This window comes from Henckelia pumila, chromosome 2 (assembly GCF_033568475.1).
Source record: "Henckelia pumila isolate YLH828 chromosome 2, ASM3356847v2, whole genome shotgun sequence".
Taxonomy (NCBI): Eukaryota; Viridiplantae; Streptophyta; class Magnoliopsida; order Lamiales; family Gesneriaceae; genus Henckelia; species Henckelia pumila.
In genome coordinates, this window is record NC_133121.1 from 138,098,983 (window position 1) to 138,110,976 (window position 11,994).

At 36.3% G+C, this 11,994-nt stretch overlaps 2 protein-coding genes across 5 annotated transcripts; both read right to left on the reverse strand.

Moving 5' to 3' along the window:
* Positions 1–432: 432 nt before the first annotated feature.
* On the reverse strand, positions 433–3,545 carry LOC140879542 (probable serine/threonine-protein kinase PBL7). Of its 3 annotated transcripts, XR_012149451.1 has the most exons (6): positions 3,428–3,545; positions 2,513–2,721; positions 2,203–2,392; positions 1,715–2,097; positions 1,013–1,390; positions 433–534 (listed from the first exon to the last, which is right to left on the reverse strand). XR_012149451.1 is itself a non-coding variant. In XM_073283295.1 (5 exons), the coding sequence occupies exons 1-5, from the start codon at positions 3,537–3,539 to the stop codon at positions 1,118–1,120; spliced, it is 1,167 nt and encodes a 388-aa protein (XP_073139396.1). In that variant the 5' UTR covers positions 3,540–3,545; the 3' UTR covers positions 895–1,117. The 3 variants fall into 3 exon arrangements, 2 of the variants coding, with proteins under 2 accessions (XP_073139396.1, XP_073139397.1); XM_073283295.1 differs by lacking the exon at positions 433–534 and having other exon boundaries at positions 895–1,390; XM_073283296.1 differs by lacking the exons at positions 433–534; positions 3,428–3,545 and adding an exon at positions 2,833–2,901 and having other exon boundaries at positions 895–1,390.
* Positions 3,546–8,456: 4,911 nt separating this feature from the next.
* On the reverse strand, positions 8,457–11,492 carry LOC140879644 (mitogen-activated protein kinase homolog NTF6). Of its 2 annotated transcripts, none has more exons than XM_073283450.1 (6): positions 11,302–11,492; positions 11,070–11,199; positions 10,752–10,889; positions 9,428–9,760; positions 9,054–9,237; positions 8,457–8,962 (listed from the first exon to the last, which is right to left on the reverse strand). In XM_073283450.1, the coding sequence occupies exons 1-6, from the start codon at positions 11,463–11,465 to the stop codon at positions 8,799–8,801; spliced, it is 1,113 nt and encodes a 370-aa protein (XP_073139551.1). In that variant the 5' UTR covers positions 11,466–11,492; the 3' UTR covers positions 8,457–8,798. The 2 variants fall into 2 exon arrangements, with proteins under 2 accessions (XP_073139551.1, XP_073139550.1); XM_073283449.1 differs by having other exon boundaries at positions 9,054–9,240.
* Between the last annotated feature and the right edge of the window lie 502 nt (positions 11,493–11,994).

Below are 11,994 nucleotides of genomic sequence, written 5' to 3' on the forward strand. Positions count from 1 at the left end.
TCTATGTGTACCAGGACAAGAGAACCACCAGAAAATGAAGAGACAAAGCAGCAGCAGAAAGATGAGAAAAATATAGGATATCTGGCGGTCGAAGGCTGGCATGGGGGAGTTTTCTGTTTGGTTAAGTGCACTTTTATATTTTCGGCTTGTGCTTTTTTTTATTTATTAATTATATTTTCATATTAGCTTGTTATGTGTGTTTATTTTTTTTAAACGGCAACAATATAGGAAATATATATATATATTTTATTCATTTACTTGTTTAATTTAATTTGGTTTTTGGTCTATTAAGTTTTCAAAAGTTTTGTTTTTTGGCACACTAATTTTTAATTTTTTGTTTATTTTGGTTCCAATTGTTGTAGCATCGAAAAATACTCACATAGTGGCTTTGAAAAATACTGCTACTATATAAGGAATTTGACTAAAATAGCTGAAAATTCTCTTCAAAGTAACTGACTTCCGGGAAGAACGGGAGAGACCGCCGTGAACCACTTGACTTCTGTGGCCTCTGCGCTTTCTCCAGAGTATCAAGACCTAATTTCAAAAATTTAATGAATCAAAACCCAAAATTAAACAAGTTTTTTTCAAAAAAAAAATCACTTTCTTTGAAAAAGGACCAACACGAGAAAGAGGGAACAAAATTGTAATTTTTTCCAAATTTTTTTAATAATAGACATTGAAAAACTTGTCAAGGTCAAGGCTAATAAAAAAAGAAAAATATAACATCACCGAACAAAAAAAGAAAAGAAAAAGGAGAATATATGTATGTTTCACGGATATATTTCTTCGTTGCAAATTCGAAAACACAAACATTGATACGACCTTTAATTCTTGAAAGTGGATTCTATATATATTTTTATCTTTTGTATTAAAAAAAAAAACCCTGGTAATAGATACAGTAGCAAGTTTCAAGCATTTTGCACCTGCTTTAAAAAGTATCAATGGCAAACTATTCCTATCTACCTTTGTTTTTCTTTAGTTTTGAATGAACGTAAATCAACCTAAAAATTACCATTTACATGGAATAACCGTGCATGAAGCAGCAACCACCTGTGATCATAGGTAGTACAAAACTGATCCCAGGATAAGTCGCGTTCGAGCTCATTGGAACGAACCGCTAGTCGGTGCCTCTTCTTCTAGGTCTATGTGAAGCAGAGCTGGTCTTTCCCAAACATTGGATCGGATCGGCACTGGGATCATATTCCTGAGAAGCAAGGAAACTCAATGCTGTAACGATATCCGTCACAAGAGGACGTATGCTAGGCTGTTCTTGAACGCACATCGCGGTTATTGCAATAGCCTGGTACAAGCCTCTAACAGGATATTGACCTTCCAGTGCCGGATCGACGATTAGACTAAACTTTCTACGGTCTTTGAACAACGGTTTGGCCTGAAAACAAATAAGTAGTATCATGTACTTAAGCTCTTTACAATATTTCATCGCCAAGAAAATAGACTTAGTCTATAGGTTTGAATTTCTACAAAGAATTCATGGTGACAGAACAGAACATTGTGAAACTTCAGGGAATATGAAACCCGAGGATGCTAAGATATGGCTACAGAATGAACAAATCCAATAGAATGTATAATGAACAGGGCAAGGGCACATTACACTTTGGATGAAAGGCGAATGGGGTTGACTCAATAGAATCGATGCTAGACTTCAAGGAACAGTAAATTAACACTGGAAATAGTAGAAATTGAAGACACTCACCCATGAGACGAGATTTTGTTCCACACCGTTTCTTCGATTGTCAATAGCCCTTCTGCCTGAGATGATCTCCAGAAGAACGACACCGAAGCTGTAGATATCGGACCTGAAAGTAAGCTGTCCGGTCATTGCGTACTCGGGCGCACAATATCCATATGTGCCCATCACCCTGGTTGAAACATGGGTCTGATCACCCGAAGGACCAACTTTTGCCAAACCGAAATCAGAGAGTTTTGGATGATATCCGTTCCCAAGTAAAATGTTCGAACTCTTCAAATCGCGGTATATAATAGGCGGATTCATCTTGTCATGCAAATACTCCAACCCTTTTGCTGCACCAGCTGCTATCTTCATTCGAGTGTTCCAATCCAACGGTCTTCCAAGATCTGAATGAATAAATCAGGGGAGGGAAATTGAACACTATTCTATACTAAAGAACATTGCTCTATACCAAAAAGTAGTATTTTGAAGCAAATTTGCTAGAGACATACCTTGTAAATGTTCCTCCAAAGAACCCAGAGGCATGTACTCGTAGACTAACAGCTTCTGATCTCCCTCTGCACAATAACCGATTAATCTCACAAGATTCGGATGGTCGGTCTGGCCTAATGTCATGACTTCTACCAAGAATTCCCGAGTCCCTTGGCATCCATTATGATCAAGTTGCTTGATAGCCACAGTCTGTATAAAAAGCAAGAAAACAAATTCAGGTCACCCACCATTAAACACCTCCCAAGCTAAGGATGATCTACCATCAGATGAAACGATTAAGCTGAGCGATGAATGAAAATCGACACCAACCTCCCCTGTATCCTGCAAAACACCTTTATAAACTCTTCCGAAGCCCCCCTCACCAAGAAAAAACTCTTCCTTGAAATCCTGTGTTGCCACAACTAAGTCAACATAGGCAAAATTCCGTGCCTCATTACTGGGTTCAGCCTCAGTTGTCGTGTTTCCGATGGCAGCTTGATTTATAACTCTGGGCTCCCCATTCACAACTCCCACTGTATCTAAACAACATGATAAGAACAAAGAAATGAAATATATTTGATATGAAAAACTCACACAGCTACAAACACATAAATGTAAACAAATAATTTATTTTAAACAGGAGGCATCACCATGTTGTTTCACAGTGAGAATAAAATGAAGTCTTCGATTGATTATCCAAGAAATCATGAACTGTCCACGCTCCCTAACTCAAAATTCACGTTTAATTTTCGAAAAATTAGATCTCGCCCTGTTTCAGATTTTCAGTGGGTGTTTGTCTACTGTCATCAAAATTTCTGGCTCGGTCTAAAACCCTTCAATGGGCCATCAACAAAATGCCAAAGAAGCCTAGTAATTCAAACAAGACCTCTAGTATACATGCATTCAAATACAATGTCACGCTACAGAAAAATTTTGAAAAAGAATAGCAACCTTTTCTGCTTGAAAACTAAAAAAAAAAAAAACATAAAAACCATTCAATCAAAATTGTTGTATGATCACTAAGATGTCTAAGAAAGAGGAGAAACACCCCATGCAAGATCAATAAAAATGAAATGACGAAATGAAAGAAAATGATTCTTGGATCAATTAAAAAAAACCAAAAGAGAGATCAAAACAAAAAAGATATCTGGCAAACACTCCCGTAGAAATTTCCCGAAAATGTTTTTAAAAAAAAATTCAATCTTGAAAATGGAAAACCTGGGTATTCAAGTGGATCATACACACCTTGTGACACCTGTGCACGATCATCTCTTCGACGATAATCATTGTTGAGGTTGTTATTCTGGGTTATCTTCTTTTTTGATGATGATTTTCCAGAGCAAGGAAAACACCCCATGTCTTCTTTTCCCTCTCTGAAAAATAACAACTAAAATTTGATGATACCAACAAATGTATATATATATTTATGTAATATATTTAATGATATATTTCTCGTTTTCTGGGTGTAATATTTTGTTTATCTATGGCTTTCTTGCTCGAATGATATATATATATAAAGACAAAAAGGCAAAATCCATTTTACTAGCTCCGTTAAAAACCAGATCGCCTACACGAAATTTCGATTTTTAAAAAAAGTCAAATTTCATTTTATTACAATAAAAAAGACTAATCTTGATTATAATTTATCTTTAATAATGTTGGACCTTAATTGATGTGTCGTGCTGTGACGTGAATTGTGGAAACGCAGGCCAACACGTTTTCCGTTGGAAACAAAATCAATGGGCTCGTATTAATTCGCAATGGAACTTAAATTGCTACTATATTTGCGTCTCTCTTTTTCTTTTCTTTTTATTTCAATCATCTTCTTGTACTATTTTTTTGGGTTTTAATTTGTATTATAGACTATAAAGTATCTTACCATATTATAATACATTAACCCCTTAGAAAAACTGTCATGATAAATTAAGTGGTGAGATTAAATTGTCATTTTTTAATAATAAATTGTCATGACATTTCACAAAGAAATATTTGAATATAATTTCATAACTTTAAAAATTCACAAACCTAAATCAAATTTGAAAATCTCACTTACTAACTTTTTAATCCACAAATCCACGTTGAATTTGCAAATCGCTTGCAATTTCTCAATTTTTTTTTCCAACCGTCTTGGATTTCTTATCTTCTTATATAATAAATTTTATTTCTCATTTTTAAAATTATTCTTACCCCACTTTATTCTAAGATAATATTCTCTATATATATTACCAATTCAAATAACTCATCTAAATTAAATTATTTATATTTTGATATTTGTATACTATATATATAATACATACATCGCGTGTGCATAATTGCTAGTACATATGATTCATTCCGTCAGATATGTTAATTAATGGATAATAATAAAAGTTTTGTTTATAAAAATAAATTAAAATGTTTTTGGTGTTTTAGAAGGTGAAAAAAATTAAAGTATTTTTTTAATGAAATTTTTTCTGGACATTTTAAAAAATATTTGAGAAAACAGTTAAAATAATCATCCTAGTTGGTCCATTTTGTATTTTGGTTCCACAAATATTTAATTTTTGGTTTTGGTCATATAATTTAAGTTATGTTTGGTTTAATACTTTTTTATTGAAGTTTTTACACGTTGAAACTGCTGACGTGATATCAAAAAATGCTAATGTCACACTGAAAAATGTCTGATATTTTCGGTGCTCAGTGAAAAAAAAAGACTAAAAAACCAAAACATAAACTAACTTACATGACTTAAACTCTAAATTGAATACTTACATGATAGAACTATAAAATGGATAAATTTAGAGGACCAACATACAAAATGAGTAAATTTAGTTAAACGAGAATTAAAGGGTTGTTATAGAATAATTACTTTCCAAACATTTCCTTCATTATTTTTACCTAGAAATCATTTTTTTAAAATAGTTACCCAAACAACTTTTCAACTCTAAAAATGTTTTTATAGAATAATTTTCAAAATCTGAACTTATATTTATTTTTAAAAACAACTTTTAAAAAATTAATTAAAAATTTGTAAAAAAAATACTTTTATAAAAATAAATTTATAGATCTTAAATAGAACCAAAGATATCTTCAATATTTTTTTTACTTTAGATAGTGTTTTAAGTTAGCTACTACATTAAAAAAATAATAATAATAAATAAAGCTATTATAGAGGATAAAAAGAGAGAAAATATCTAAAAATTACGGGGTTTTAAGCAACATATTTAAAAAGCAGAGGATTGTACGCGCAAATATCGAATGAGATTTTAGTTATCTTATTAGTCTATTTTACACTAAAAATTTTGTGCTTGAGACTTTGAGACGTACGTGATCCTTAGAATAAATTTCTCACACTAAAAATTTTGTATCTGTAACGATTTTATAAATGATAAAATATCTATCGCACAATTTGTATAATAAGATTCATAGAGCAAATAGGAAGTATTAATAGTAAATTCAAAATCAGATGCACCCATTTTTTTCATTTTTTTTTTTTTTTTGAAGGATAGATGCACCCATTTAAGTCCATGAAATATGCGGCATCAATAGAAGCTCTTTTAACGGGAGAGTCACTTCTAAGTTATTACACAGTTGAAGATCAATTTCATTGTGAAGAACAATAAAAGGGGAGCAGTTTATAACGATGATAGTAAAAAAATAACAATTGTTTATGGATGCGATTATCATAAAATGTGTACCCGGGGGTGGGTATGACCCCGAGATAAAAATAGCAGCAAGCTTTCTCGCCTCGTCGTGAAGTTCCTCTACATATCAGAAACAAGGAAACTCGTCAGTGGGGGAGCCGGAGGGGTTCTCCGGCGTCGCCACTCCGATGCTTAAGTTAGATTAAGATGTATGGAGTGGGCTTATGATATTGAGAGATTGAGAAATTGAGTGTGTAAATATGAGTATGTATTGTGAAGATGTCGAAGAACATACCATGGCCAGGGCACAAAGCCTGGTATTTATAGGAATTCATCCCAATAATTGCACAGTATGGGTTTCTGACAAGATTAAATATGACAAGATGTTTCCCGCAATTTTCGGATAAAGCCCATACCTATTTATTAGTTTTCTGGCAATCCCTGATGATGCCCATGCTGTGGGACCCGTGTTCTGATTTGGTTCGGGAAGGGTCCTCTAGCCTGGATGACGGGGTGCTCAAGGCCAGGGTGCTCGAAGGCCAGGGTGCTGGACGCCAGGGTGCTGGGAGGCCAGGGTGCTGGATGCCAGGGTGCTAGACACCAGGGTGCTGGGAGGCCAGGTTGCTGGATGCCAGGGTGCTGGACGCTAGGGTGCTCGGGACGACGGGGTGCTCGGGGCCAGGGTGCTCCGGAGGGTTCTCTGCCTAGGAAGGAAGGACATACCATGGCCAGGCAAGGGACCTCTTGGCAAGGGAAGAGACCTCTTAGCAAGGCAAGACTCCTCTGGCAAGGAAAGAAAAGACACATTTTTCCTGTTTCGCTGATCTTCTCTTGCCACCTACCTAGAAACCATCTCGCATCCGGGCTATCGACAATCACTCGGGTTTGGTGATAACCCGGGATATTTTACCGGGGCATCACCACTCATCCTAAAGATAGTCGGGCTAGGACCTGCTCCGCTATCCCGAAAAAACTAGTCTCCAAACTCGAGTGACATGCTATAGCCTCCATCCTGAACTCTCAAGTAAATGCCCGGGCCTCAAACCTCCGGGACTTACAAGAGAGGTGCCAGAGCATAGACTGCCCTGGGCTTTCAAATAGATGTCAGGGGCTGCCCTGGACTTTTGAGTAGGTGTCATGGGGCTGCCATGGACTTTGAGTACCAGGGTGATAGATCGCCTGAGTTTAAGTGTCATGGAGTTGTCATGGGCTTTGAGTACCAGGATGGTAGATCACCTGGTTTTATTGTGCCAGGGTGGTGGATCACCTGGGCTTTAATGCCATGGGGCTACCATGGGCTTTGAGGACCAGGGTGGCAGATCACCTGGGTTTTAATGTCATGGGCTTTGAGGACCAGGGTGGCAGATCACCTGAGTTTTAATGCCATGGGCTTTGAGGACTAGGGTGGCAAATCACCTGGGTTTTAATGTCATGGGGCTGCCATGGGCTTTGAGGACCAGGGTGGCAGATCACCTGGGTTTTATTGTGCCAGGGTGGTGGATCACCTGGGCTTTAATGTCATGGGGCTGCCATGGGCTTTTGAGGACCAGGGTGGCAGATCACCTAGGTTTTAATGTCATGGGCTTTGAAGACCAAGGTGGCAGATCACCTGGGTTTTAATGCCATGGGCTTTGAGGACCAGGGTGGCAGATCACCTGGGTTTTAATGTCACGGGGCTACCATGGGCTTTGAGGACCAGGGTGGCAGATCACCTGGGTTTTATTGTGTCAGGGTGGTGGATCACCTGGGTTTTAATGTCATGGGGCTGCCATGGGCTTTTGAGGACCAGGGTGGCAGATCACCTGAGTTTTAATGTCATGGGGTTGCCATGGGCCGATGAAATATCCCGGGTTATCATTTATAATTTTTTTTGGATCAATTAATTTGATTTAGAGGAAGAGATTTGATTTTGGTTAGATGTAGTTGACGTCTACCATAATTATTATTAAAATTCCATAATTTGGTATAAATATAGAGAAAAATAAAAAAAGTCACATTCGCAGTCTTATTCACCGTATTTTAACTTCAGACTTTTTTCGAAGGTAGTGACTTCAGACTTATGAGTTATGACCACATAAAAATTACTTTAGCCGCCGTTGTAAATTGTGAATTCTAGGAGGTGTTCGGTATTCCCTTTCCCTTGGTTTATCTAATTTTTTTATTTTTTTAAAAAAAAACCATTATCTGATTAACAGTCTTGTTCGAACGCTCTCAATGTAGTTTTAACAAGATGCGCATAAACATTTTGCGTAAAAACAAACAATGTGTAGTTCATCCCTATTTTTTATTTTCAAATCAAATGTTCATACAAATATCTTGTGTAAACTACACTGAGAGTCTTACTCCTAAACAAAACCAATCTTATTCACATTGTTTTAAAGGTTTATTTTACAAGAAAATGGAAACCGTGTTTACCTAGATACAAAGCGTGTTACTACTTTCATTATATCTATCTTAGCCCTCAGGTGGAAACTGGGGAAAATGAATTGTCCAAGTCTCAATCGGGTTAATCTGTGCTACACCGGAAGTGTTACGTACATACATTAATTAATTAATTATATTAGTATATATATTATACATGAAAAAAGTTCACCAACAAAACAAAATAGTAAAATGCTCACAAAAACAATAAAAGAATCAAATAAAATTAACCGACTTATTTTATATTAGAAAACGACAATCAACAAACCTCACCAAAATTTCATCAGTTTTAATCCTCGCACTTCTGTTTTGTAAGCAAAGACACCAAATACAAAATTGATTACAACAGTATGGCTGAAAGGATTCATTCCTCCAACTATCAGCTTTCGAACAGGAAAGGATTTGGATCCAAGGTCCCCTCTTGCATCCTCATTCACACCTCACTCATATATCTTTGGCTATTGAATGCACTCATTTCCTTACGAGACTTGTATGGTAAACAAAAACATCGTATTCACCACAGCCAACAAAAAGATGAAGACAACAAATAAGAAACGGATGGGTGTTGCCATTTATTCGGGGTTGAAGTTCAGAGACTCGTTCCATATTAGATCCTTTATTTCATCTTCACTCAAAGATGATTGCTCGAAATCAAACACAAAAGGAGAAGGGCAAGTAGGTTCCTCGTTGATCTCATGGAGACTTGATAAAAATGGGTGGTTCAGTGCCTCCTCAACTGTACCAGCAGAACAATTAAATTAACTAACTGGTTACTGAAATGTGTTAATCTCAAAAGCTAATGGTATCAAAAAATTCGGAAAGCATACCAGTGATGCGTTTAGCTGGATCAAAAACAAGCAGTTTCTCCACGAGATTTATTGCAACTGGGGAAATGTCCGGGAACTTTTTGGACAAAGGTTGCTTGGGGACATTGGGAAGCTGCTTGACATACTTCCGAGCATTGTCACTCCTCAGGAATCCGAGGTCAGAATCTTCCGGAGATCCAAGTAGCTGCTACCGCATTTTGTAGGCAATAAAGTTAATCCAAGAGTAACAGCCTAAAGTTATGTTGTCAAGAAGAAACAATATGTGTGGCTTAAGTTCATTCTGCGAGAATGTCATCTTTTAAAGGAAACCAAAATTTACTTTGCACCAAAATTCATAAAACAGGTTATCCTATGTGGTAGCAAAGGAAGGGTACCTCATTTATTAGGCCCAATTGCTGAATATAGTCTTTACCCGGGAAAATGGGCTCTCTTTTGATTATCTCCATTAATATACAGCCAACCGACCACATATCAATTGCTGCAGTATACTCTGAGCAGTTGAGTAATAATTCAGGAGCACGATACCATCGGGTCACAACATACTCTGTCATGAAATCTGTCTCTGAGGTGGTTCTTGCGAGCCCAAAGTCACAAATCTTGAGGTCACAATTTGCATCAAGAAGTAAATTGCTGGGCTTCAGATCTCGGTGCAAAACATCAGCAGAATGTATATACTTAAGTCCCCTCAACAGCTGATACAGAAAATACTACAAGACAAGAAACGGGTGGCATACAAAATATTAACATCTGTAAAAGCTGAAATATTAATGCCATACCCAAAATTTTGGGCTTGCGTAACCAAAGACAAGATGACGCTATAATAATGATACAGTTCTTGAAAAACTAGCCCGAATGTTACTATCTAGGACATGAAATTTATACAAATATTAGTATCTTCATGCATGAACAAGAAAATGTCTGGCATGCAATTTCTGAATGCACCACAAGTGGAACAATGAATATTATGTACTGCATCAAGTCAACAAATCCCTGTCGGCATTAAAATTGTAATGTAAGGGGGGTTCTGCCAAGCCAAACATTGTTTCAGAGAGTATTCAACAGTCAGGAAAAAATAATGCAAATCATTGATACTGGTCTTTCCAGCAACAAAAGGCAGTCTAGGGTGGGGTGGAAAAGCTAGTTCACATTCAATTTCAAAGTCGTGTATTAACCAGTTCAGTAGACAATTGGAGATCAACCCATTCAAGGAGTAAAGATCTCAAAAGATTTAAGTATTTAGTAACAGCAAGGAGTGTAAATAAGAAATTAATTGAGGCCCTCTTTATAGCTGATCAATATCGACTAATGATAACAAGGAAGAAATTAACCCAAGTAAAGCAAAAATTGGATGTGAATTGCATTTGTATCCAACAAGCATAACACTAATAAATTCAGACCATTAAAACTAAAATCAAATATTCATATCCCAATTAGGCACCGGTCAATGTGAAGGACGAGACATTAGTTGATTATACATCATTATTTTCATCCTACGTTTGACTCGGGTTCTACAAAAGATTAAATATATATCATACATCATTAATTGTCTAATCCCACAAGACATACGATACCTCTGTGATTGATAAATCTTGTCTAACAAACATTTATTGAAACATAATTGCAAATAAACACAAAATAGTGAATCTAGAATCACCAATTGCAAATTTGCAATAATCCTCCGAATCATCGTGAACTTACTTGACAGTGGTCCTCGGTAAGTTCCTGGGATGAGCATATAATCTGGTGTAAATCTGTATCCATCAATTCATACGCAATGTACACATCATTGAACTCCTGTTTGTCAGGTGGCCTAATAATATCCTTGATCTTAATAATCTACAAACAGAAATCAAGTATGATTATATCAATTAATAGCCCGCAAACAGAAATTCACAACCTAGCATGGCAAATCTTGTAATCTAAAATTCAAAAATTTCAGCTCATCCCTGGGAAATCCAGCAAAACATCGAACATCCCCATACAAAAAAATGAAAAAATAAAAATAAAAAATCTCACATTCTCGTGATCCATATGAGTAAGAAGCTTAATTTCCCGTAAAGTCCTTTTCGCATCGATCCGGTTATCGAACGCATTCGCAATTCTCTTAATCGCCACTTCTTCCTTAGTCTCGGCATTCGTAGCACAGCTGAGAACAGATAAGACACACCAAATCCTCAAAATCATATACACATAAAAAAAAACATGTAAACATCAAAATCGTAAAAGGTTAAAACGGAAACAAAATTACCAAACGAGACCGTAGGCGCCGCGACCGACGGGAGTAATTGGGGGAATATATTTGACAGGTACTTCAAAAAGGTTACCGAGAACATTGTACTGGATGAATTTTCCGCCATAGATGGGAACTCCTTCTTGGATTGAAGGATTGCTGCATTCGTTTTCCTTTTCCATTTCCTTTTCTGATTACAGGCCAAGGGAATTTTCAGTTCCAAAATTAAATTAAATTAAATAAATTCAAGAGCAAACAAAGAAAGGAAAGCGCGGGGGAAGGGTTTGGGTGGTAATCAGGTGCGGAGGGCTTCTGTGGACCTGTGTGGGCCCGCTTCGTTTTTAAAATTTGAACATCTTGTGCGTTCACTTCGAATAGTATTATTTTAAAAACAAAATTTAAAAAAATTATTTATCTTCAAAAAAAATTTAAATCGCGCCATTTTTGAGGAAGAATATACTCTGTGCATGGATTCATTTCTTTGGATGGCCCATAAGTTTAAATTACGGTGTCAGCCCAATATAAGTGAATGACGGGACTCTTCATTAGTTACATAATGATGACAGGCTTTAAAATGATAATGGGCCGGTCCATTCAAAAGTTTGGTTTTCTAATCTGCACCCAACTGCCCTTTTTCAAACATTTAGGCTCCGTTTAGAAAAATACTTATAAAACGTTTTTACAAAATTATTTTTAGAAAAATTCAAAAAA

Excerpts from the sequence above, each read along its gene's own strand:
- LOC140879542 (XM_073283295.1), bottom strand. The coding sequence starts at position 3,539 with ATGGGGTGTTTTCCTTGCTCTGGAAAATCATCATCAAAAAAGAAGATA. Across the intron at positions 2,722-3,427 it reads TCGTGCACAGGTGTCACAAG|ATACAGTGGGAGTTGTGAAT; the intron begins GTGTGTATGATC and ends CATGTTGTTTAG. Across the intron at positions 2,393-2,512 it reads TTTTGCAGGATACAGGGGAG|ACTGTGGCTATCAAGCAACT; the intron begins GTTGGTGTCGAT and ends CTTTTTATACAG.
- LOC140879644 (XM_073283449.1), bottom strand. The coding sequence starts at position 11,465 with ATGGAAAAGGAAAACGAATGCAGCAATCCTTCAATCCAAGAAGGAGTT. Across the intron at positions 9,241-9,427 it reads AATTGGGCCTAATAAATGAG|CAGCTACTTGGATCTCCGGA; the intron begins GTACCCTTCCTT and ends AAAATGCGGTAG. Across the intron at positions 8,963-9,053 it reads TCCAGCTAAACGCATCACTG|TTGAGGAGGCACTGAACCAC; the intron begins GTATGCTTTCCG and ends CTGCTGGTACAG.